At 35.6% G+C, this 26459-nt stretch overlaps 1 protein-coding gene across 1 annotated transcript in view; it reads left to right on the top strand.

Moving 5' to 3' along the window:
* LOC140846734 (bromodomain adjacent to zinc finger domain protein 2B-like) overlaps window positions 1–26459 on the top strand; it is a 118295-nt gene that overhangs the window by 41297 nt on the left and 50539 nt on the right. Inside the window, exons 5-11 of the mRNA XM_073224324.1 lie at window positions 5800–6010; window positions 10659–10751; window positions 10867–10928; window positions 14106–14171; window positions 15796–15858; window positions 23176–23238; window positions 24851–24916. Of these exons, the coding sequence (XP_073080425.1) occupies window positions 5803–6010; window positions 10659–10751; window positions 10867–10928; window positions 14106–14171; window positions 15796–15858; window positions 23176–23238; window positions 24851–24916 (621 nt within the window). The 5' untranslated portion in view covers window positions 5800–5802. The remainder of the gene's footprint in view (window positions 1–5799; window positions 6011–10658; window positions 10752–10866; window positions 10929–14105; window positions 14172–15795; window positions 15859–23175; window positions 23239–24850; window positions 24917–26459) is intronic.

Consider the following 26459-nt stretch of genomic DNA (forward strand, 5'->3'; position numbering starts at 1 on the left):
CTTCATCCCCTCACCCCCCCATGCCTCACACCCCCCACGGGACAGGCAGGAGATGGGGCTGACCACAGCTCTGCCCTTCTACCCTTCTCAGTGTGGCCTCTTCTCGTCATTAACTATGGAAGTTCTGTTTTGTCTTTAGGTTATTTCCAGAGTGGGTCATATTGCATGTAGTTTCCTAGGTGTGTACATGAGAAGAGGTGATCGCAGGGATTTTCTGTTCCACCGTCTTCTCAGAATCCCCTCTGAAGCCTACTTTTCTAGGCCTTAATTCCCTCATCTGCAATGTGAAGAATATATAGAGATTTATTAGCAGGCCTTTAAGATCAATTCTCTTTTAGGTATGATTCCAAGTCTTTTTATAAACTAATTACCAGGAAATAAAGGATTCTGAAAGTACACTTACAAATAGAAAGGTCGTTTTTTTAAAAAATGAAGGTAACTTTGTTTTATTTGAGCTATAGTTAAATTTACTGAAAATTGTGTAGCCAGAAATAATTTGGTAAATGATTAATTCACTGAATGACTAACAGACCTAAAACCGTCAGACCAGATACCTTAATCCAGTTTTAAAACATTCACCACAGGTATTTCAGGCAAGGCCTAGAATAGGTACAGTTCCCAGTTCTGAAAAATGTAAGTTCATTCATTCATTTATGTAACATTGATCAGTCAGGAAGTACTAGGCATCCCAAATATTAATGTGAGAAATTGACAGTTGCCTACAGATCTGTGAGGAAATACTTGAAGCAAAGGTTTGGTGATACTAAAAGTTAAAGAACAAAAAACAGCAAAAAAAAAATCTCTGTAAGTTGGCAAATCATTCAGTGAAAGCTGACTTTTGGTGAATTGGATTTCCTCATTTACTTATTTACTGCTTTCCCCCCCATTAAACCATCCTGAAGTATATAAACTCAAACAAAAATGGGAGCAACAAAAGGAACATAAAGACAGCGATGATATAAAAGCACAAGTGAGACTTGAGCACACGTCCTATTAAGACCTGAACACGGGCCAGTGGACAGGGGACTCTGGCTGTCAGTGAGACCGGAAGTCCAGTTACTTAGACAGCTCAGTGTCCAGAAGGCCCAGTGAACACAGACCAGGTGCTCATGAGACGTAGACGTTCAGCTATACTTTGGAGTATCATTTATGAAGAGTAACAGGAGTGTTGAAATAGAAACTCATATTTAAATAAAATTTCATAATCTTAAAACAATTCTGAATAATGGAAACATTCTAAAATCAATTCATCTGAGGTAATTTTTTAAATCTTGAAATACTTGAAAGCAATAAATTTATTTGCCATTTTCCTCAAGTATTTCTCCATCTTCTATCTTAACTTCATTCAGGAAGAAAACTTTACTACTCTTTCCCTTTTCCATGTTACTGAGAGGCCACTTCAGACCTGCCTGGTCTCCAGTCGGGCTTCTCTCCCTCACATGTAGGCCGTCCTCTCCAAGAAAAGGGCCTCATTATTTACCTGCTTTTCTAGCTCTAATTCTCAGGCCCTAACTCAGACCATCTTTATTTTGTTAAGTGGACATTTGAGACAACTTTCTGTCCCGACCTCTGCATCCTTTTTCAGACTCATCACATACTCAAGGTGAGGTTCTGGGATCGCCTGAATCAGAGTGACCCGAGTCTGAGGTCCCAGTTAGAGATGCTTGTCCTTTGAGGAGAGGACGCTCTCCAACTTAACCGCTGTAGAGAATGTGCCTGTATAGAGTAGGTGCCTCAAGTGTCTTAAGTAGCGGAAACTGTCTTTATGACGACGCATTACAGCCTAATAGTATACTGGTATGTGTTACAGTGTAGAGTGAATTTTACTCATTTACTATGATTATTTCATTCAGTCTGAAAAACATAAACCTTTTTTTTTCTTCTCTCTCACCATAGTATTTATAGAAATGATTTAAATTAGTAACTGTAGAAAGAACTATAATGGTATAAAAGGCTTGATCTGTCACCATCTCTATCTTCATATTCATGTTTTTTCTCTTTATACTGTTTCTTTTAAATCTTAACAAAGATTATTTTCAGGAACCATTTACTATCTTAGTCTTAGAAATTAAAAAAAGAATAAATTCCTTTTCATGCATAATTTCTGAATGATGAAAAAGCATAGGAATCAAATGATATAAATTGTATTTGCTTTTTCTAAGGAAAAGTTTACTGAGAAAAATCCTTCTTTTTTCGTCACCCACAATTGTTTTGAGTGTTCAGTGAATTAAACTTTTAATACAAACTTAAGATTTTCCTAACAATCCAGTTCTCATTTTAAGCAATCCTGGAGTCAGAGGATAGCCGGTTACATGAAACACCCTTAGAAAGTTTTATTTATAAATGCCAAAAGCAAAATGTAATTGATGTCATTTGTCAGGTGAATTTTGGGCATCAACATAATCTGTTCCTTTTTGGACACAGGTATATTTTCCTAACTGAGTAAAATATAACTTTAAATATTATAACTGGATTTAAAAAAACGGTTGATTGAACCCTTGAAATTCAATCAAAAGCTCCCCATGCTGGTGAATATAAAGCTGTTCTGCTGGCTTCCTTCTTAGAGTTTTATGGTGTAAAAATGCAGTTAGTACAACTGCTGATCCTACTGACTTCATTTGAAATCTCAGCAAAAATTCTGTCCTCAGAATTAATATTTAAAATGGGAATTACTGAAAAGATTTAGTATAGGTAATTTTTTGACATGTAGACACGGAGTATATGCATTGGTTGTTTCGGTAACCCTGCCATAGCGTCATCTTGACTGTGCTTTCATGCCTGAATATTGTGATCAGTATCAAGTATGAAAATGTCTTTGTAATAGCAGTGAAGTACATGTAGTGGCTAAGACCCCAGGTTTTAGAGAGAGACAGTCCTGGGTTCAAATCACACATTTCTGGTCCTTATTTATTGCCAGTGTACCTCAGGAAATGATTTAACCTCACTGGGCCTGTGATTCCCTCAATGGTAATATAGGGACAGTAAAACCCACCTTCCTAGGTAAAATGATTATGAAGATTAAAGTAAGCAGTGCATTCAAAATGCCTCTGACAAAGCACGGTGCTTGGACTGTGGGGTGTAACTGTCATCCATGATGGGGGCAAGAGCAGTGCTTGTGTCCATGGCACCCACTGTGTGAGGTCATAATAGGCCATGATTCTGAGCCTGGCACCAAGCATAAAGGGCAGTCAGGACTGCTGGCTCTGGCTGCAGAAGTGCCCAGAGTGGTTGAGGTTGAATCCTGCTTTGATATTCTTTGAAGGAATAAGAAACATTTAAAAATTTTTCTTAACCTTCACAGCAAAGGAATTCTCTGTCAAAAAAGAAGTATAAGGTAATGTAAAATTGTTTTAGAAAGGTTATTTTGAAAGGATGCTTTTCCTATGTCTGGACATACTACTTTGGACTGTAAATAAGGTCATGTAACAGTGTATTTGATTTGATTGGCTTACGTAGGACAACCAGCTCTTGATTATTACCTGTGCACTAAGCAGGCTTATTCCTGTAATACACTAGCCTTATGCTGGTGTATGTGTTTCCATCTTGAAATTCAATCAAAAGCTCTCCATGCTGGTGAACATAAAGCTGTTCTGCTGGCTTCCTTCTTAGAGTTTTATGGTGTAAAAATGCAGTTAGTACAACTGCTGATCCTACTGACTTCATTTGAAATCTCAGCAAAGATTCTGTCCTCAGAATTAATATTTAAAATGGGAATTACTGAAAAGATTTAGTATAGATAATTTTTTGACATGTAGACACGGAGTATATGCTTTGGTTGTTTCGGTAACACTGCCATAGCGTCATCTTGACTGTGCTTTCATGCCTGAATATTGTGATAGTGTCAAGTATGAAAATGTCTTTGTAATAGCAGTGAAGTACATGTAGTGGCTAAGACCCCAGGTTTTAGAGAGAGACAGTCCTGGGTTCAAATCACACATTTCTGTTCCTTATTTATTGCCAGTGTACCTCAGGAAATGATTTAACCTCACTGGGCCTGTGATTCCCTCAATGGTAATATAGGGACAGTAAAACCCACCTTCCTAGGTAAAATGATTATGAAGATTAAAGTAAACAGTGCATTCAAAATGCCTCTGACAAAGCATGGTGCTTGGACTGTGGGGTGTAACTGTGATCCATGATGGGGGCAAGAGCAGTGCTTGTGTCCATGGCACCCACTGTGTGAGGTCATAATAGGCCATGATTCTGAGCCTGGCACCACAGCATAAAGGGCAGTCAGGACTGCTGGCTCTGGCTGCAGAAGTGCCCAGAGTGGTTGAGGTTGAATCCTGCTTTGATATTCTTTGAAGGAATAAGAAACATTTAAAAATTTTTCTTAACCTTCACAGCAAAGGAATTCTCTGTCAAAAAAGAAGTATAAGGTAATGTAAAATTGTTTTAGAAAGGTTATTTTGAAAGGATGCTTTTCCTATGTCTGGACATACTACTTTGGACTCTAAATAAGGTCATGTAACAGTGTATTTGATTTGATTGCCTTACGTAGGACAACCAGCTCTTGATCATTACCTATGCACTAAGCAGGCTTATTCCTGTAATACACTAGCCTTATGCTGGTGTATGTGTTGCCATGAGGAGACTTAAAGTGGGAAATCTGAAATATCACAAAAGTAGACAAAATAATGTACATCATGTACCTATCATCAGCTTTAGAATTTATCATATGAACAATATTGTTTTACATATATTCCCATCTACTCCTTCTCTTCCATAATTTGATGAAGCAAATCTTAGACGACGTACTTCATCTGTAAGTGTATCTAAAAGATAAGAATTGTTGTTTCCTACAAAAGTATCAGAATACCAAGAATACCATTATCATAATTTAAAATGATAATTTCTTGATATCATCAAATATCAGACATTGTTAAAATTTTCATTGTTTAAATTCTTAACTTTCAGAATTTCCTGGACAGTTTGTCTATTTGAATGAAAATCTAGGTAAGATCCAAACATTAGGCATGTTTGATACATCCCTTAAGGGCCCTTTAATCTTCCCACAGTGTTTTCACTTCTTGAAATTCATTTGTTGAATAAACTAGGTAATTTGTGGGATTTCCTTCAGACTGGATTTTGCCGTGTAGTTTAATATACACAGCCAATGAATTTTCCCCGTTGTTAAGTTATAGTGATTTAATCTAGAGGCTTAATCATTTCCAGGTTTGTTTTTTTTGGGAGGGGGAGGATTAGTTTATAGGTGATGAAGTGAACCTCCATCAAGAGGCTGTCGGTCCATTTGTCTCCCTTTTTTGGTGATTGGCAACCATTCAAATGTAATGCTTATGTCCATTAATTCATCAGATATTGCCAAATGCTAATAGTCTGACTCTTACTTTCCTTCTTGATTTTATGAGCTGTGTTTTTTCTGTGAAGAGAATCTTTTGTTTGTTATTTGGATAGCTTCATGTTTGGTTGACCTGATGCTCCTGAGAGCAATCCACAGAGGTGTCATCACTCAACTGATCTTTCCAAATACCTGCCAACTTGACCGTCATTATGGTTCAGAAATGGTGATTAAGATATATGTCTTTATATGTTTATAGGTACAGGTATATATCTGTCAGTGTATTTAAAGTTGAAATCATTAAAGTAAGAATACCAAATATATACCAAAAGCCATGAACAATTATAAATGTAACTTGAATTAGAAACTAAAATTTCTAAAGGTTACAACAGCTTTATAAAAATTAATATGTGCAGGTTTACCTAGAATTTTCTGACATATTGATCACTTGTGTTTATTTTGTTCATAATATTTTATTTCTATAAAATGTTCATTAAAAGGGAATGCAGTGGTGTCCTTTGAAAGAAGAGGATGCCATTCCCCGTGTGAGGGCAATGGATGCTCATGGAGGAAGACCACCGGATCCAGAGGGAGAGCGACCAGGAGAGGGTACCAGCGTGAGCCAGCGCAGTGGTTGGCCTCCTGATGTGGGCGGTGCTGAATCTGTAGGTAACACAGATGCCAAATTGCTAAGACAACTGCAAGCTCAAGGTAGGGAACATGCATCCATCACTGTAAGAACTGTACTAAAATGTGTTGATTATTTCTACATGTATTTGACATAGGAATGATTGATAACTACTCTCAGTTTCTAAAAGGTAGGTAATTGTGTTCAAATAAAATGAGAAATAAGGAGTCCCACTGATAACTGGAGTTCTTTGATTTAATAAGCGCCTTTCAAGAGTCATACTCGTAAACACATCATACCCTGTGTGTTTAGAATTACAAAGGTAGGTGATGAACTTTTCAGGCTGGAAACTCATTTGAACAGCTCCCAATTCCTTGTGGTTTTACAAGGGAGTAACTCCAAAATATGTGGATCTGTGGAGTAAATTTTCAGTCAGAGAACTTCAATTAGTGGTAAGTTTTAGTTTGAGTTCTTCTGTAGCCTGGACATATAACATTTATTTTCAAAATGCCCAACTAATAAACTTAGATCAAAAAGTATCTTAAGATCACTAGAGAGTATCATTTATCAAGTACATGCTCAAAGTAACCTCAAATGTGTTCATGATTCAAAATTATCATGAATTATCAACTTGAAGTTCCCATGCTATGTCTCACACACAGAATGCTGACTAAAATAAAATAGTTCTGCTATGAAGTTTGAATTAAGTAGTTACAACTGTGAAGCCTCTTAAGGCTGTCTCAATATATATCAATGTGTTCATGTCTTATATTCATAAGCATATATATATAAATGTATATCAATACATGCTTGTATCATAAACATAATATCAATAAAGGTTTACTAATAAAAACTGACTTAAAAGACTTACAGGATTTTACTACTCATAGTTTTATTTTTGGGAGGGAAAGCTTGACTGACTTCTATTTATTGTATACACCATTATAATACTGACTTCTCTATAGCTCTGTTTTCATTTTAAAACAAGTATGCATGATAAAAGCTCATAGAATATAATGCTTTAAAATAAGACATTGACTCTCACTGACTTCAAATTAAAAGACACTCACAAGTTGGATCATAATTAACAGATTTTTGGTAGTCTATCCAGAAGTGTGTACATACAGTCACTGACACACATTCAAACACATACTTATGTGTACACATGCATATGTGATGTTCATATATGTATATGTTCTTTTTGATTTCTAAAATAAATGAACTGACTGGTGTATATACCATTCAGCTTTGTTTTTTTCCACTTAATTTTTCTTGAGCATCTTTCTATACAGCACTTAAAAATCAACCTTACACTTCCAGTGGCTGCATAGTCGGTGAGGCAAGGTATGGCTCTACCACACTTCCCTTACTCAGTCTCCTTTGGTGAGTGTTTCAGCTGCTTCCTCATCTTTGCTGTCGCAAACAATGCTGCAATAAAAACATTACACATATCTTCATGCTTTGACAGGTATGGCTATCCACAGTATAAAATTTTAGAGATAGAATCTCTACTCCAAGGGTATGTGCATTTTCAATTTTGGTAGAAAGCAGGCAAATATTGTCTCCAAAGAGGTTGTTCCAATTCATACTTCCACCAGTGGCATATAAGTTAACTGCCTGGCCTGTAACTTAATGTCCTGTAAGTTTTTCTCTCCTTTAGTATGTTAATTTAGTACTTTTTGTGTTATTTCATTGGGTTACTATTAAGACTTTAATCTCTCCTAAATAGTTACTAGAGAAGGTTTAAAAAATGTTAATATATGAAGATATATACATACATGATGAATTTTTAAAATTAGTATTGTCAATAAACCACTGACTTTTCTGAAGAATGTATAATAGTGGGAAGTGTGCATTTTTTACATAAAATAGAAAAGCTTGAAATTAACTGATAAGCAAAGCAAGGGATTTTCACGCCTGTTTTGCATGTCTATCACAAGTACCATTCATACTTAGTATTCAAAATGGCAACTTCATATTTGCAAAATTAACTAAATTTTATTTTAACAAAATAGAAGGTAATTACTGAACTTTTGCCCAGTGTTTTCTCCCCTTTTAGATTTCAGATTGGTTTGTATTCTATGACGTAACTCTCCCTTGTATTATATTGCATTTTGTAAATTGTTACCTTTGACCTATGTACATGTTTTTTCTCAACATGTATATAAATATTAAAAAGTCAATGTAAGTAAATGTTATTAATATTTACAAGTATGTTTGGTATAATATGCATGTTCTTTCTTGGGAAGGAAAGAAAGTAGAAATGAGTCACCTTATCACCCCTTTTATTCTAAAAGACTTCTACATAACACTTTGGGGTGTTGTCAGTGCAGATTCTAGAAGTTTCTGTCATATTTTATTATCCTAGTTGGACTCATCTAGGCTTATAAAACGAGTTAATTTGAAGGAAGGTCTAGAACAATAAAATAAATGTGGATTTTGAATGTGAAATGAGAGCTCTGTATCTTCTCAGAGAATATAGATAAGAATCTGACAGTTTGAATATAAAAAAGACTTTCAAACTGTATAAACAAACTAGCTTGTTAATTGACCAATACTGTTAATATCTGAAATGCTCTAATATATCTAATAATATACCAGTCAATTTTATTGATCATAGAATCTGGAATGCCATTGGTGTACAATGCTTCATTGTTTTAAGATAGGCCACTGCAGAAGGAAAGGGCTGCCAATTGTTAGATACATGCTGGTTTAGACATATTTCAACACTTTATTTCAAAAATAAACTTTTCTTTTTGATATTTAAGAAAGTAATCTCCTAAACCACAAAAGATATTTGTCAAGTTCACATTTCAAAAGTTAGTCATAACAGATAATATTCAACAATCATAAACCAAATAAATGAGATGTTGGTAGTAGCTTATTCCTCAGAGCCTGGGTGAAGTTTCGGTGCCTCTTAACTTCTCGTACTTCCTCCATAGTGTGCCTGATTTTTTAACCTATTTTTCCCATCTTCTCTAACTCCTCATAATAAAAAATTTTAAGCTATATGAATTTTTAATGTCTTACGAAAATTATGTCTTCCTTGCTAAAGTGAAAAGATAGCGAGTTGAACTTCTTAGTGTTTTTCTGTTCCAAGGGTTTAAAAATAAAAGTTAACTGTGCACCTGTGTAGGGTTTGAAATTGCTGATATATTCACACACAAATACACACCATATACATTACAGAGTTTCTCGGCTGTCACAGAACATATGGTTAAGTCCTTTTTAAAATCTCAAGGCATTTAAATTTTCTTAAAGGTTTTTAGGACTAATAGCATATATAGACCTGGAGTCAGAAAGATGTGGGTTTATATCTTGGCTCTGCAATTTAACCTCTGTGAGCCTTAGTTATTTCATTTGTAACCTGGGTGTAATGTTGCATATCCTATAAGGTTGTTATGAAGATTGAACAAGATCATGTAAATTTAATATGGCAGTTCAATAAATGGTGGAAATTATTAGTAGAGTTCAAGTGATTTGGGTTTTAGTCAAGTATATTCATTACTAGTGAGAATATAATATATAGGTTTCTTAAAACTCTTCATCTGTTACAAAATTTAAAGCAATATCTAATGTTAAGTACTTTAGAGTGATTCTGTAAGTGATATTATGATAGACCACTTTTATAGTTAGAAGTATTCTGACCAAGTTTGCCAGCAGAAGAAAGCATGACATTACAAGGTTTCTGTATCAGTCACCTATTGCCACAGTAATGCTAGGAAACAAGCACCCGCAAAACCTCAATGGTGAACAATGCCACGTAGTAATTGGTTAGGCTGATAGAGTCCACTGGAGGTAAGGTAGGCAGCTCTACTGATCTTACCTGGCTTTGTTCACGTGTGTGGAGTCAGCTGACTTCCTGTGTTCCAGCCTCTGGCAGCGTATCCTTAACATGTCCTGATAATAAAGGTCAAGACAGCAGAGTGGAACTACACTTGGACTAGTACAGAGTACACTCTCAAACTTACACTTGCAGTCACAGCTGCTAACATCCTGTTAGCCAAAGATCACATGTCTGAAGTTAGTATCAAGGGACAAGACAGTAAATTTCACTTCTTGATGAAAGGAACTGCAAAGTCACATTTGCAAGTAACATGGATAAAGGGGGGAACAATGAAGAATTGGGGCCACTAATTATGTAGATCTCTCCCAGTTTTATACATTTGTCCTTAAAAATAATGAGAACTAGATCGTCCTTAAACCTTGTTGATATTCTGTATTATTTTTATGTAGATTTAGTCCCTCTGTTTCATAAATGAAATTATCACTGGATTCAGAAACTTTACCATTTTTATAGCTGAGTGAAATACTATGTTTGGTGGGGGGGGCTTTGTATTCTATTTTGAGTTCTTTTGCTTTATTGTTATTTTTAAGACTGAAGCTAAATCATTCTTTTTACATATTAGCAGCTACTTTCCTCCTAAACAGGGATTATGTGAAATGTGAAAAAAAATGTACTTAAATTAGCTTCTATGATGAGGATTAAGAGAAGCATCCTTTTTGTGTGCTTCTGTGTATGGGGCTGTATGTGATGAAAAAGTTGGGCACTTTCTAAAGGAAGTAAGCATGGTACTTTCTGCCACACCATTTTTCTACCTGGTATCTAACTTTAAACAATTTTCTTAAAAAGTATGTCCTTTATCATGATGCCATTCACATAGTTAACTGTTTTTAGGTTAACAGTTAAGTAAAATTGTTAAAAGTATTCCTTCAAATTTTGTGTTTCAGAAAAAGCCCGACAAGCTGCACAAATAAGGCTTTTGAGAAAACTCCAAAAGCAGGAACAGGCTCGCATTGCCAAAGAAGCTAAAAAACAACAAGGTGAGTGAGTTAAACGAAAACATAAACTTGAAGAGTGAGTACTGGGGAGTTCACAGGAGGCTTCTCTTCTTTGTTCCTTTTCTGACGATACCTGTGTTTTGGCTTTTCATCATAGCAATAATGGCTGCTGAGGAGAAGCGACAGCAAAAAGAGCAGATAAAGATTATGAAACAACAGGTATGTTCATGCACTGAACTGGTTTTATAACAGGTGATACTTTGGGAGTCGATTTACTTATGTGTATATGTACATTATTCTTATTTGATTTATGAAATAACTTTCATACTTGTTATATATCTTATTTAGAGAGTTGTCATCTACCTTTATTTAAAATTCACCTCTATTTTAAACCAAGTCTCTAAAGAAATGATACTAAACAATACAATTATGTAAGTACTTTTAGTATCCTGATAGACTGAATATAAATTAACATCTTGAAGAACTTTGAAGATTTGGTCCCATTGCTTCTGAATGATTAAAAATTATCCCCCGAAAATGAGAAAGCATTATTTTCGCATATCCAGTGTTTATCCAGTGCTCTCCTCTGTGTAGTTTTTAAAATTAAATATAGATAGATGAAATAATTTTTTAATTCTTACAGATAAAGCCTACATGGGAATATACTCAACTTCCTCTAAGATGAGAATGTGTAAACTACTCTCCTATCTCCACATACTCATCTATTAAAGCAAAAAGGAAATGGGGGGGAGTACTATTCTTTTAAAAATTTTAAACTGCAAGTAGTTATTTCTGAGTCAGTTGTTATATAGACAAGCTGCTAAATAATGGCTTGGTTTGTTTGTGATGTGGTTATCTCTAATAATGTAATGAATACATTTATTTAAATACTTTCAGTATTGACTAAAGTAGTATGATTAGAGTTGAAGTAGAATTGAGAGAGAATTTAGAATTTGTAGTCACGCATGCAGGTCATTTGTAAAGTTAAATGTCGGCTTTCCTATTTAATAATTTATGACCTTAGATGAATTAGTTAACCTCTCAGCCTTGATTTCCTCCACTGTAAAAGAAAAACAATTGTATTATGTGAACATTGAATGAATGTAAAGTGCCTACCACAGTGACTGGCACAAAGCAATGCTTGCTTTCTAAAAGATAGATATAAAACATCAAAACATTTGGTATACTCTCTTACTGTAATTTAATGTAAACTTGAATTCTTTGTTAATTGTAACTGCTAAAGACACTGTAAGGTTGACTTTAAAATATATAGTGTGATGAATATATTTATTAAAATACTGTAAATATTTACTGCCTACTACAGTATATGTGAAAATAAGTTCATTTGAAGCTGAAATACTGTTGTTTCTGTTACAGTTTTTAATAGTTTATCCTATTTCCAAATGGCTTGAGACCAGTTGTATCCCATTAGCATTTCAAATTAGGCTTTGTGTGACCTAAGCCTACATAGTGTGCTACTCATCAAAAAAAAAAATTGATTTTCCAAGGTTCCAGGAGCAGTAATACAAGTGAAGTGATATTAGACGTTGATCAAGATGCTTGTCTGAGACTAGTCTTAGATTACCATTTGACTTACTCCTAATTGCTAGCAAAGTAAATTAAAGTCGTGCAGAGTCTATTTTAAAGTTTGAAGTAGATCTAGAATAAAATAATTAAAATAATAGCATGTGTTTCTTATCCTCGAGATTATTTTTTCTACCTAGTAGGCCAGAAATACCACCTGACAGTCCTCCAGGCAGTTTTCCGGAAGTGTCCAGAGGCATTATTACGAAGCAGGAGCAGAGGCAGTGGGAACTGACCAGGGCTCTGCACTCACTGTTTGACTATAGGCAAAATATTTATTTTCTAGGAGCTTCAATTTTCTCTTAGATGAAAAGAAGATAATTTCAACTCCTGTATTGTTATTTTTTTTAATGAATCAATTAGCTACTTTATATAAAATGCCCAGTTCATTGGATGGATACTCAGTATTATAAGGTGAACACATATTGTAATAATTTATAAATAATGTTTATTTCTGATATTCCTAATGAAAGTACTGCCAGTGTACATCTATATAAATCACTCAGACGAAAACAAAGCTCTACACTGGGTGAGTTAAGTCCAAGGTTCTATACCTATTTCTCTGCTTAAGAGAATAATGAATGACTTTTGTTGACTTGATTAAAGATTAAATTCAGAGTATACTTAGGTCTCAAGTTCTAATCTAAATAAATATTTCAAATGTGGATCAAGTGCAGCCTTCTCTAAGTCTTGGAAATAAAACAAAAAATACCCTTGTATTTTTAGTTTTGGTGAGCTATAATCAAAACCCAGGATCACAATCAGCAAAATCATAGAATGTGATCAGTCTTCTAAAATCACAACAGAAATTACAGAAATCTCATTATCCTGCAGTGAATCCCTACAGGGGATCAATAACATCAATGCAAAAAAAGAAATAAAAATGTATTAAAGTATAGCTTCAAAAGGTACAACTAGCATCTAGAAATATAGGGGTGGGTATAGTAATACACAGTAGTATAAAATGTGTCGGCTCTGAAAATCCTAGGATAGCTGCAATTTACAAGTAGGGCATTTTAGGTGTATTTTTTTTAAACTATCCTCATCAGTGTCAATTTAGGACCTTCAAAGGGATTTATGAATTTAAAATTGTTAATGATGTGCTTATAGCATATGCAGTGAATTTTTAAAATGAAAATGTAACTATCAAAATTTAGATTGCTGAATTCAAACAATAACTAGTACATAATATTTAGATAACATGAGCACCACTTATGTTATTAGAAATTATTTCTGTAATTGGCTTACTGTAGTTATTGAAAGTAATGTCATTTATCATGTTACGGCAATTGTTAATACATACAATCGTGATGTACTGTGCACTTTTTTAAGCATTTTTAATTTAATTGTGACAGTGAGAAAAAGAGCAAGTGCCTCACCTGTTTTATGCAAGAGTAGTTGTTTTTTTTTCATGTTCATGCAATGAGTGACAGTAACTCAGTATTAGCCTTAGGTGTCCTGATTTAGACTGTTTTATCCTACTTGTCTGTCGAATATTTATTTCCGAATGAGTATTACTTGTACTTGCAAATATTTATAAAGACTTGAGTTTAATGAGCTTGGTTTATGTTGTTTGTATATGCTTATTTAGCATTTGTATTTTAAAATTGTTTTGAGACATTTTTATAAAGTCATACCAATTTAAGACAGGTGGCATATATATAATGTTAAAGTAAATAATTAAAATTTATATCCAGCATGGGCACCCTTTGGTAAATCTGTACTTATATCTTTAATTATTTGATTCCACTTAAATACCTTCCACCTAGATATTTAGTTTATTATCTTCGATTGTCATAATTTTTCCTACAGGAAAGAATTAGGAGAATACAACAAATCAGAATGGAAAAAGAACGTCGAGCCCAGCAAATTCTAGAGGTAGAATTCTTAAATTTGATATGATTAAAGTAATACAGTCATGTATTTTAAAGTCTGCAAAATGAAAATTTTATCAGTATGTTCTCACTCATACACATTAACATGTCCATCACAAATTATCTGTAAACATAATGCGTAGAATAAGGACCTTCCTGAACCTTACTACGCAAGTTTATCTAATCCTAATAGTAAAAATCCAGGAAATAAGTAAAGGAAAAAAAAAGAAAGGGGAAACCTCTCAATAGCCAATATAGTCATAAAGATCATATGCTAAAACTCGTGCTCTCTACTTTTCAAAATGTCATTAAGTCTTATAGTCAGATACCTGCTTTTCATTTAGAAATGAAACATTCCAAAAGTAGAAGTAAATGTTCAATGTGGAAACAGTTTAACCAGGTCTGTTTTCTGAGTTCTGACAGAACTGGGCTGACAGAATAGGGCTCAAGGACATGCTGGCAACAGCAAAAGGAATAGCTAAAAGACAGCAAGGGAAAATAGGAAAAACAGAAACTCCAAAGCCTAGCAACATCTGTAATCTGGTAGTTAAATAGGAAGCAATTTTCAACACCTTAACGGCCAAAAGGCATTTCTGTTATCAAACTGTGTAGTATAGTAACTGATGTGAAGAATAACTACCCAAGTCCTCAAGAAAAAGCGAGATTATGTTAACTGTACTGTGTCTAAGCTGTACGTGTATATGTCTCAAAATTATGCAAAGTACTTTTGTCCAAAATAAACCTTTTAATTTTGAAAATTATTATAACCCAAACCCTTAGCTGTTCAGGAAACTTGCCAGAAAAATTGGCTTATTCCCTGAGGAATGCGGTTAGCTGAGGTTTTCACAGTTACAGGTTTTTTCCTTCTAAAAATATATACACATATTCCCTTACCCATTTCAAATTAATTTTAAAACCCTCCAAATTGAAAATGTTAAAGTACATTCGCAATTGCTACTAGTTAATGACTTTAAGATTACAAAGCTCAAATTTGATAGCATGAGCTTGATATTCAGAATGTGCTTCATTAAAGGTTATGTTTCCACTATATTAGAGAAAAAAATCTTGAATTTAACCACAGTAGGTTAAATCAGGTTTAATGTTTCATTTAAGTTATTTAAGTAATGGATTTATCTCAAATTTTAGGTATTACAAAAGAAACTTCAAATAAAGTAGACATGTGCATTTTTAAATGTTACTTATTTGTCCTTTAACCTTTATCATTAAAATCTATCCCGTTTTCTAAATTTGTTACAGTGATCATGTTTTACTTTCAAAAATTAGAGAAAAAGCAAAAAATGCCATAAAATCATTTTTTCTGTGATTTAGTTTTAAGGTAAAATAATACTCAAATTATTTCAGACTTTTTACAGAGTATGAAGAAGAAAACCTGACATGCTCTTATGAATTTAAGAATATTTTTGTATATCTTAATTATAATCTATACATTAGAAATGATATTAGTATGTTAAGTGTAACAAATGGAGGGGAAATATTTAATTGTCTACATACATGTTACATACGGTTTTGTACCTTGCGAGGCATGGAGCTCCATTTTCAAGTCTGAGGTTATATTCAGGTTGTAGTGGTGCTGTTACATGACTTTGAGACCTATTTTATATGCACAGGCTAAAAGGATAAAGAGGGAAGAAGCTGCAAAAGCCAAATTGGAGGCTGAGAAACGAAAACAGGTAAATTTAGAGGACAGTCAGAGTTTTTAATTTTTAATTTTATTTTGTTATCCTTAATCTACAATGACATGAAGAACATTATGTTTACTAGCCTCTCTCCTTCACCAAGTCCCCCCAACAAAACCCATTACAGTCACTGTCCATCAGTGTAGTAAGATGTTGTGGAATCACTACTTGTCTTCTCTGCGTTGCACAGCCCTCCCCGTGCCCCCACACCACATTATACATGCTAATCGTAATGCCGCCTTTATTTTCCCCCCGCCCTTATCCCTCCCTCTTCATCCATCCTTCCCAGTCCCTTTCCCTTTGCTAACCGTAAGTCCATTCCTGGGTTCTGTGATTGTGCTGCTATTTTGTTCCTTCAGTTTTTCTTTGTTCTTATAGTCCACATATGAGTGAAATCATTTGGTACTTGTCTTTCTCCAGCTGGCTTATTTCACTGAGCGTAATACCCTCTTGCTCCATCCATGTTGTTGCCAGTGGTAGATTTGTTTTGTTCTTATGGCTGAATAATACTCCACTGTGTATGTGTACCACCTCGTCTTTATCCATCCATCTATTGATGGGACACTTAGGTTGCTTCCATTTCTTGGCTATTGTAAATAGTGCTGCGATAAACAAAGGGGTGCATCTGTCTTCTTCAGACTGGGCTGCTTCATTCTTAGGGTAAATTCCTGGGTCAAATGTATGTCTATTTTGAGCTCTCTGAAGAACATCCATACTGCATTCCACAATGGTTGAATTAATTTACATTCCCACCAGCCATGTAGGAGGGTTCCCCTTTCTCGCCAACATTTCTTGTTTGTCTTTTGGATGGTGGCGATCCTTACTGGTGTGAAGTGATGTCTTATTGTGCTTTTAATTTGCATTTCTCTGATGACAAGCGATGTGGAGCATCTTTTCATGTGTTTGTTGGCCATCTGAATTTCTTCTTTGATGAACTGTCTGTTCAGCTGCTCTGCTCATTTTTTAATTGGATTATTCGCTTTTTTTTGTTGACGTGGGTGAGCTCTTTATATATTTTAGATGTCAACCTGTTATTGGATCTGTCATGTTTGAATATATTCTCCCATACTGTAGGGTACCTTCCTATTCTAATGATGGTGTCCTTTGCTGTACAGAAGATTTCAGCTTGATATAGTCCCACTTGTTCATTTTTGCTTTTTGTTCCCCTTGCCTGGGGAGACATGTTCATGAAGAAGTTGCTTGTGTTTATGTCCAAGAAAGTTTTGCCTATGTTTTCTTTAAAGAATTTTATGGTTTCATGACTTACAATCAGATCTGTGATCCATTCTGAGTTTCCTCTTTTGTATGGGGTTAGACAATAATCTGGTTCCATTCTCGTACATGTAGTTGTCTAGTTTTTGAATACTGTGCCTTTGTAGTAGAGCTTGAAGTTGGGGAGCGAGATCCCCCCCACTTTATTCTACCTTCTAAGGATTGCTTTGGCTATTTGGGGTCTTTGTTCCAGTTAGACTGGAACTATTTGTTCCAGTTCGTTGAGGAAAGTTGTTGGTAATTTGATAGGGATTGCATCAAATCTGCATATTGGTGTGGGCAGGATGGCCATTTTGACGATATTAATTCTTCCTAGCCAAGAGCATGGGATGAGTTTCCATTTGTTAGTGTCCTCTTTAATCTCTCTTAAGAGTGTCTTATAGTTTTCAGGTTCTAAGTCTTTCACTTCCTTGGTTAGGTTTATTCCTAGGTATTTTATTGTTTTTGTTGCAGTTGTGACTGGAATTGTTTTCCTGATTTCTCTTTCTATTAGTTCATTGTTAGTGTATAGGAAAGGCACAGATTTCTGTGTGTTAATTTTGTATCCTGCAACTTTGCTGTGTTGCAGTATCAGATCTAGTAGTTTTGGAGTGGGTCTTTAGGGGTTTTTTTTGTACAGTATCATGTCATCTGCCAATAGTGACAGTTTAACCTCTTCTTTACCAGTTTGAATTCCTTGTGTTTCTTTGTTTTGTGTAATTGCCATTACTAGGACCTCCAGTATAGCATTTGGGAGAATGGGCATCCCTGTCTTGTTCCCGATATCAGAGGAAAAGCTTTCAGCTTCTCACTATTATGTATGATGTTGGCTGTGGGCTTCTCATATATTGCCTTTATTATGTTGAGGTACTTGCCCTCTATATCCATTTTACTGAGAGTTTTTATCATGAATGGATGTTGAATTTTGTCGAATGCTTTTTCAGGATCTATGGAGATGCTCATGTGGTGTCCTTTTTGTTTATGTGGTGGATGATGTTGGTTGATTTTCAAATGTTGTACCATCCCTGCATCTCTGGGATGAATCCTACTTGGTCATGGTGTATGATCCTTGTGATATATTTTTGAATTTGGTTTGCTAGTATTTTGTTTAGTGTTTTTGCATGTATGTGCATTAGAGATACTGGTCTGTAATATTCTTTTTTGGTGGGGTCTTTGCCTGATTTTGATATTAGCGTGATGTTGGCTTCATAGAATGAGTTTGGGAGTATTTTCTCCTCTAGTATTTTTTGGAAAACTTTAAGGACAATGGGTATTATGTCTGCTCTGTATGTCTGATAAAATTCAGAAGTAAATCCATCTGGCCTGGGGGTTTTGTTCCTGGGAAGTTTTTTGATGACCGCTTCAATTTCTTTGCTGGTAATTGGTTTGTTTAATTTTTGTGATTCTTCCTTGGTCAGTCTTGGAAGGTTGTATTTTTCTAAGAAGTCCATTTCTTCTAGGATTTCCAGCTTGTTAGTATGTAGGTTTTCATAGTATTCTCTAATAATTCTTTGTATTTCTGTAGGGTCCATGGTGATTTTTCCTTTCTCGTTTCTGATGCTGTGGGTGTGTGTTGATTCTCTTTTTCTCTTAATAAGTGTGGCTAGAGGCTTATCTATTTTGTTTATTTTCTCAAAGAACCAGCGCTTGGTTTCATTGATTTTTTTTTTCTATTTTATTCTTCTCAATTTTATTTCTTCTCTGATCTTTATTATGTCCCTCTGTCTGCTGACTTTAGGCCTCATTTGTTCTTCCTTTTCCAATTTAAATAATTGTGACATTAAACTATTCATTTGGGATTGTTCTTCCTTCTTTAAATATGCCTGGATTGCTATATAGTTTCCTCTTAAGACTGCTTTCGCTGGATCCAACAGAACTTGGGACATTGTTTTGTCGTCATTTGTTTCCATATATTGCTTGATCTCTATTTTAATCTGGTTGTTGATCCTTTGATTATTTAGAAGCACTTTGTTAAGCCTCCATGTGCTTGTGGGCCTTTTTGTTTCTTTGTATGATTTATTTCTAGTTTTATTCCTTTGTGGTCTGAGAAGTTGGTTGGGTGAATTTCAGTCTTTTTGAATTTACTGAGGCTCTTCTTGTGGCCTAGTATGTGGTCTATTCTGGAGAATATTCCATGTGCACTTGAGAAGACTGTATCCTCTTGCTTTTGGATGTAGAGTTCTGTAGATGTCTGTTAGGTCCATCTGTTGTAGTGTGTTGTTCAGTGCCTCTGTGTCCTTACTTATTTTCTGTCTGGTGGGTCTATCCTTTGGAGTGAGTGGTGTGTTGAAGTCTCCCAAAATGAATGCATTGCATTCTATTTCCTCCTCTTAGTTTTGTTAGTATTTGTTTCACATATGCTGGTGCTCCTGTATTGGGTGCATATATATTTATAATGGTTCTATCCTTTTATTGCAGTGACCCCTTTATCATTATGTAATGCCCTTCTTTATCTCTTGTGACTTTCTTTGTTTTTAAGTCTATTTTGTCTGCTACTTGTACTGCCACACCTGCTTTTTTCTCCCTGTTGTTTGCATGGAATATCATTTTCCATCCCTTGACTTTTTGTCTCTGCATGTCTTTGAGTTTGAGGTGGGTCTCTTGTAAGCAAATAGATGGGTCTTGCTTTTTTATCCATTCTGTTACTCTGTGTCTTTTGGTTGGTGCATTCAGTCCATTTACACGTACGGTGATTATTGAAAGATGTCCACTTACCGCCATTGCAGGCTTTAGATTTGTGGTTACCAAAGGTTCAAGGTTAGCTTCTTTAGTATCGTACTGCCTAACTTAACTTGCTTATTGAGCAACTGTAGACACTGTCTGGTGATTCTTTAGTTCTCTCCTTTCTTATTCTTCCTCCTCCATTCTTTATATGTTGGGTGTTTTATTCTCTGCACTTCTGTGTTTCCTTTAACTGGTTTTGTGTGTAGTTGATTTTCTTTTTTGTCTTTGTTTGTATTTGGTTGGTCTGGTTTCTTTGCTGTGATTTTGTTTTCTCTGGTGACATCTGTTTAGCCTTGGTAGTGCTCCCATCCAGGGCTGTCCCTCTACAATACCCTGTAAAGGTGGTTTTGGGAGGTAAATTCCCTCAACTTTTGCTTGTCTGGGAATTGTTTACTCCCTCCATATTTACATGATAATCGTGCTGGGTAGAGTATTCTTGGTTCAAGGCCCTTCTGTTTTATTGCATTAAATATATCATGCCATTCTCTTCTGGCCTGTAAGGTTTCTACTGAGAAGTCTGATGATAGCCTGATGGGTTTTCCCTGTAGGTGACCTTTTTCCTCTCTCTAACTGCCTTTAAAACTATGTCCTTGGCCTTGATCTTTGCCATTTTCATTATTATGTGTCTTGGTGTTGTCCTCTTTGGAGTTCTGTGTGCCTCTCTGGTCTGAGCAACTATTTCCTCCCATTTTGTGGAAGTTTTCAGTTATTATTTCTTCAAGGACACTTTCTATCCCTTTTTCTCTCTCTTCTGGTACCCCTATAATGCGAATATTGTTCTGTTTGAATTGGCCACACAGTTCTCTTCATATTTTTTCATTCCTGGACATCCTTTAATCTGTCTCTGTGTCAGCTTGTCTGCGCTCTTGTTCTCTGATTTCTATTCCATTAATGGCCTCTTGCACCTCATCCAGTCTGCTCTTAAGTCCTTCCAGAGATTGTTTTATTTCTGTAATCTCATTCCGAACTTCATCCCTTAGCTCTTGCATATTTCTCCGAAGATCCGTGAGCATGGTTATGACCTTTATTTTGAATCCTTTTTCAGGGAGATTCGTTAGGTCTATCTTCCCAGGGGAGAATGTCTAGGTTAGTCTGGTCTGTGTCAAATTCTTCTGTCTTTTCATGGCAATAGTGGTAGTTGTGGGGAGCTGGTGTTAATATTGGGTGGGAGAACGTCCCTTCTTGCTGGTTTGTGGCCTTCCTCTCCTGGGAGAACGGTGACCCCTAGCAGCTCGTGCTTGGCTGCTGCGCGCAGATGGGTTTCTTATTCTTGCCTGGTGGTTGTGCAGGAAGCTCTGCTCTGCTGCTGTGGGCATGGCCGGCCTCAGGCTACTGTTCTGCTATGGTGGAGCCCCGTCGGAGAGGAAATGGGAGGGAGGCTGTTTATTACTGTGAGGGGCCTGTGAGCTGCGCTGCCACTAAGGGGGTTAGGGCGCCCTGAGTTCTGCGGGATTCCCAGTTACTGGGCTGATTGCGCCGGGGCGCTTCCATCTGTGAGGGTCCTGTCCCTTTAAGACTTCCAAAAAGCTCTTCCTTTTGTTTGTCCAAGGGACACGGGCCGCAGGGACAGCTCGCAGGTCTTACTGTCCCGTTTCTCTAGCATCCAGCTCCCCGCACGCTGTGTGTCTGTGCTCCTGGTGCGGATGGCTGGGGCTGGGCATTCAGCAATCCTGGGCTCCCTGTCCCTCCCGCTCTGATGCCTCTCCTTGCACCACGAGCCGAGGTGAGGGGCGCTCGGATCCCGCTGGGCTGGGGATTACATCTTACGCCCTTCGGAGGCACTCAGTTCTCGCAAGTGTGGATGTAGCCTGGCTGTTGTCGTATATCTTCTGGTCTTTCTTTTAGGGATAGTTGTATTTGTTCTATTTTCAAGAATGTATATGGTTTTTGGAGGAGGTTTCCGCCGCTGTACTCACGCCGCCATCTTGGCTCCTTCCCCTGTAATGATTTATAAGTAATGTTTATCTCTGCTATTGCTAATGAAAGCACTACCAAGTATATGTATGTACATCTTTATAAATCACTTAGAGTAAAAACAAAGCTCTCTACACTGGGTGAGTTAAGCCCTAGGTTCTATACCTATTTTTGTGCTTAAGAGAATAGTGAGTGACTTTTGTTGACTTGATTAAAGATTAAATTCAGAGTATACTTTGGTCTCAAGTTCTACTCTAAATAAATATTTCAAATGTGGATCATGTGCAACCTTCTCTAAGTCTTGGAAATAAAAGATACACTTGTATGTTTATTTTTGGCAAGCTATAATATTCAAAACCTAGGATCACAGCAAAATCATAGAATGTGATCAGTCTTCTAAAATCACAACAGAAATTACAGAAATCTCATTATCCTGCAGTGAATCCCTACAGGGGATCAATAACATCAATGCAAAAAAAGAAATAAAAATGTATTAAAGTATAGCTTCAAAAGGTACAACTAGCATCTAGAAATATAGGGGTGGGTATAGTAATACACAGTAGTATAAAATGTGTCGGCTCTGAAAATCCTAGGATAGCTGCAATTTACAAGTAGGGCATTTTAGGTGTATTTTTTTTAAACTATCCTCATCAGTGTCAATTTAGGACCTTCAAAGGGATTTATGAATTTAAAATTGTTAATGATGTGCTTATAGCATATGCAGTGAATTTTTAAAATGAAAATGTAACTATCAAAATTTAGATTGCTGAATTCAAACAATAACTAGTACATAATATTTAGATAACATGAGCACCACTTATAAGTTATTAGAAATTATTTCTGTAATTGGCTTACTGTAGTTATTGAAAGTAATGTCATTTATCATGTTACGGCAATTGTTAATACATACAATCGTGATGTACTGTGCACTTTTTTAAGCATTTTTAATTTAATTGTGACAGTGAGAAAAAGAGCAAGTGCCTCACCTGTTTTATGCAAGAGTAGTTGTTTTTTTTTCATGTTCATGCAATGAGTGACAGTAACTCAGTATTAGCCTTAGGTGTCCTGATTTAGACTGTTTTATCCTACTTGTCTGTCGAATATTTATTTCCGAATGAGTATTACTTGTACTTGCAAATATTTATAAAGACTTGAGTTTAATGAGCTTGGTTTATGTTGTTTGTATATGCTTATTTAGCATTTGTATTTTAAAATTGTTTTGAGACATTTTTATAAAGTCATACCAATTTAAGACAGGTGGCATATATATAATGTTAAAGTAAATAATTAAAATTTATATCCAGCATGGGCACCCTTTGGTAAATCTGTACTTATATCTTTAATTATTTGATTCCACTTAAATACCTTCCACCTAGATATTTAGTTTATTATCTTCGATTGTCATAATTTTTCCTACAGGAAAGAATTAGGAGAATACAACAAATCAGAATGGAAAAAGAACGTCGAGCCCAGCAAATTCTAGAGGTAGAATTCTTAAATTTGATATGATTAAAGTAATACAGTCATGTATTTTAAAGTCTGCAAAATGAAAATTTTATCAGTATGTTCTCTCACTCATACACATTAACATGCCCATCACAAATTATCTGTAAACATAATGCGTAGAATAAGGACCTCTCTGAACCTTACTAGGCAAGTTTATCTAATCCTAATAGTAAAAATCCAGGAAATAAGTAAAGGAAAAAAAAAGAAAGGGGAAACCTCTCAATAGCCAATATAGTCATAAAGATCATATGCTAAAACTCGTGCTCTCTACTTTTCAAAATGTCATTAAGTCTTATAGTCAGATACCTGCTTTTCATTTAGAAATGAAACATTCCAAAAGTAGAAGTAAATGTTCAATGTGGAAACAGTTTAACCAGGTTTGTTTTCTGAGTTCTGACAGAACTGGGCTGACAGAATAGGGCTTAAGGACATGCTGGCAACAGCAAAAGGAATAGCTAAAAGACAGCAAGGGAAAATAGGAAAAACAGAAACTCCAAAGCCTAGCAACATCTGTAATCTGGTAGTTAAATAGGAAGCAATTTTCAACACCGTAACGGCCAAAAGGCATTTCTGTTATCAAACTGTGTAGTATAGTAACTGATGTGAAGAATAACTACCCAAGTCCTCAAGAAAAAGCGAGATTATGTTAAGTGTACTGTGTCTAAGCCGTACGTGTATATGTCTCAAAATTATCCAAAGTACTTTTGTCCAAAATAAACTTTTTAATGTTGAGAATTATTATAACCCAAACCCTTAGCTGTTCAGGAAACTGTTGCCAGAAAAATTGGCTTATTCCCTGAGGAATGCTGTTAGCTAAGGTTTTCACAGTTACAGGTTTTTCCTTCTAAAAATACATACACATATTCTCTTACCCATTTCAAGTTAATTTTAAAACCCTCCAAATTGAAAATATTAAAGTACATTGGCAATTACTACTAGATAATTATGAAGCTACTAGTTAATGACTTTAAGATTATAAAGCTCAAATTTGATAGCATGAGCTTGATATTCAGAGTGTGCTTCATTAAAGGTTATATTTCCATAATATTAGGGAAAAAAACCCTTCAATTTAACCACAGTAGGTTAAACCGGGTTTAATGTTTCATTTAAGTTATAAATCTCAAATTTTAAGTATTACAAAAGAATCTTCAAATAAAGTAGAAACGTGCATGTTTAAATGCTACTTATTTGTTCTTTAACCTTTATTGTTAAAATCTATCCCATTTTTTTAAACTTTCTACAGTTAGCATGTTTTACTTTAGAAAATCAGAGAAGCAAAAAATGCCAAAGCGTCATTTTTTCTGTAAAGTGACACTCAGATTATTTCAGACTTGTTACAGAGCTTGAAGAAGAAAACCTGACATACTCTTACAATTTATGAATTTTTTTGTATATCTTAATTGTAGTCTATACATTAGAAATGAAATTAGTATGTTAAATGTAACAAATGGGGAAATCTGTAATTGTCTACATACATGTTACATACTGTTTTGTACCTTGCGAGGCATGGAGCTCCATTTTCAAGTCTGAGGTTATATTCAGGTTGTAGTGGTGCTGTTACATGACTTTGAGACCTATTTTATATGCACAGGCTAAAAGGATAAAGAAGGAAGAAGCTGCAAAAGCTAAATTTTTGAAGGCTGAGAAACGAAAACAGGTAAATTTAGAGGACAGTCAGAGTTTATTTTTTTAAATTTATTTTGTTATCCTAAATCCACAACGACATGAAGAACATTATGTTTACTAGGCTCCCCACTTCAACAAAGTCCCACCAAAAATCCCCATTACAGTCACTGTCCATCAGCATAGTAAGATGTTGTAGAATCACTACTTGTCTTCTCTGCGTTGCACAGCCCTCACTGTGCCCTAACCGCACATTATACATGCTAATCGTAATGCCCCCTTTAATTTTCCCCCGCCCGTATCCCTCCCTTCCCATCCGTCCTCCCCAGTCCCTTTCACTTTGGTAACTGTCAGTCCATTCTTGGGTTCTGTGATTGTGCTGCTATTTTGTTCCTTCAGTTTTTCTTTGTTCTTATACTCCACATATGAGTGAAATCATCTGGTACTTGTCTTTTTCCGCCTGGCTTATTTCACTGAGCATAATACCCTCTAGATCAATCCATGTTGTTGCAAATGGTAGGATTTGTTTTCTTCTTTTGGCTGAATAATATTTCACTGTGTATATGTACCACCTCTTCTTTATCCATTCATCTACTGATGCACACTTAGGTTGCTTCCATTTCTTGGCTATTGTAAATAGTGCTGCAATAAACATAGGGGTGCATCTGTCTTTTTCAAACTGGGCAGCTGCATTCTTAGGACAAATTCTTGAAAGTGGAATTCCTGGGTCAAATGGTATGTCTATTTTGAGCTTCCTGAGGATCCTCCATACTCTTTCCACAATGTTTGAACTAATTTGCATTCCCCCCAGCAGTGTAGGAGGGTTCCCATTTCTCCACAACTTCGCCAACATTTGCTGCTGTTTGTCTTTCAGTGGTGGCGATCCTTACTGGTGTGAGGTGATGTCTTATTGTGGTTTTAATTTGCATTTCTCTGATGACAAGCGATGTGGAGCATCTTTTCATGTGTCTGTTTTTCCATCTGAATTTCTTCTTTTGAGAACTGTCTGTTCAGCTTCTGTGCTCATTTTTCAATTGGATTATTCAATTTTTGTTTGTCGAGGTGTGTGAGCTCTTTATATATTTTCCATGTCAACCCTTATCAGATCTGTCATTTATGAACATATTCTCCCATACTGAAGGGTACCTTTTTGTTCTAATAAATGTTTCCTTTGTTGTACAGAAGCTTTTCAGCTTAATATAGCCCCACTTGTTCATTTTTGCTTTTGTTTCCTTTTCCTGGGGAGATATGTTCAAGAAGAAGTTGCTCATGTTTATGTCCAAGAAAGTTTTGCCTATGTTTTATTTTAAGAGTTTTATGGTTTCATGACTTACTTTCAGATCTTTGATCCATTCTGCGTTTACTTTTTTGTATGGGGTTTAGACAATCTGGTTTCTTTCTCTTGCATATAGTTTTCCAATTTTTGAATACTGTGGTTTTGTAGTAGAGCTTGATGTTGGGGAGTTGAGATTCCCCCCACTTTATACTTCCTTCTCAGGATTGCTTTGGCTATTTGGGGTCTTTGGTGTTTCCATATGAATTTTTAAACTATTCGTTGCAGTTCATTGAAGAATATT

This window comes from Manis javanica, chromosome 16 (assembly GCF_040802235.1).
Source record: "Manis javanica isolate MJ-LG chromosome 16, MJ_LKY, whole genome shotgun sequence".
Classification (NCBI taxonomy): Eukaryota; Metazoa; Chordata; class Mammalia; order Pholidota; family Manidae; genus Manis; species Manis javanica.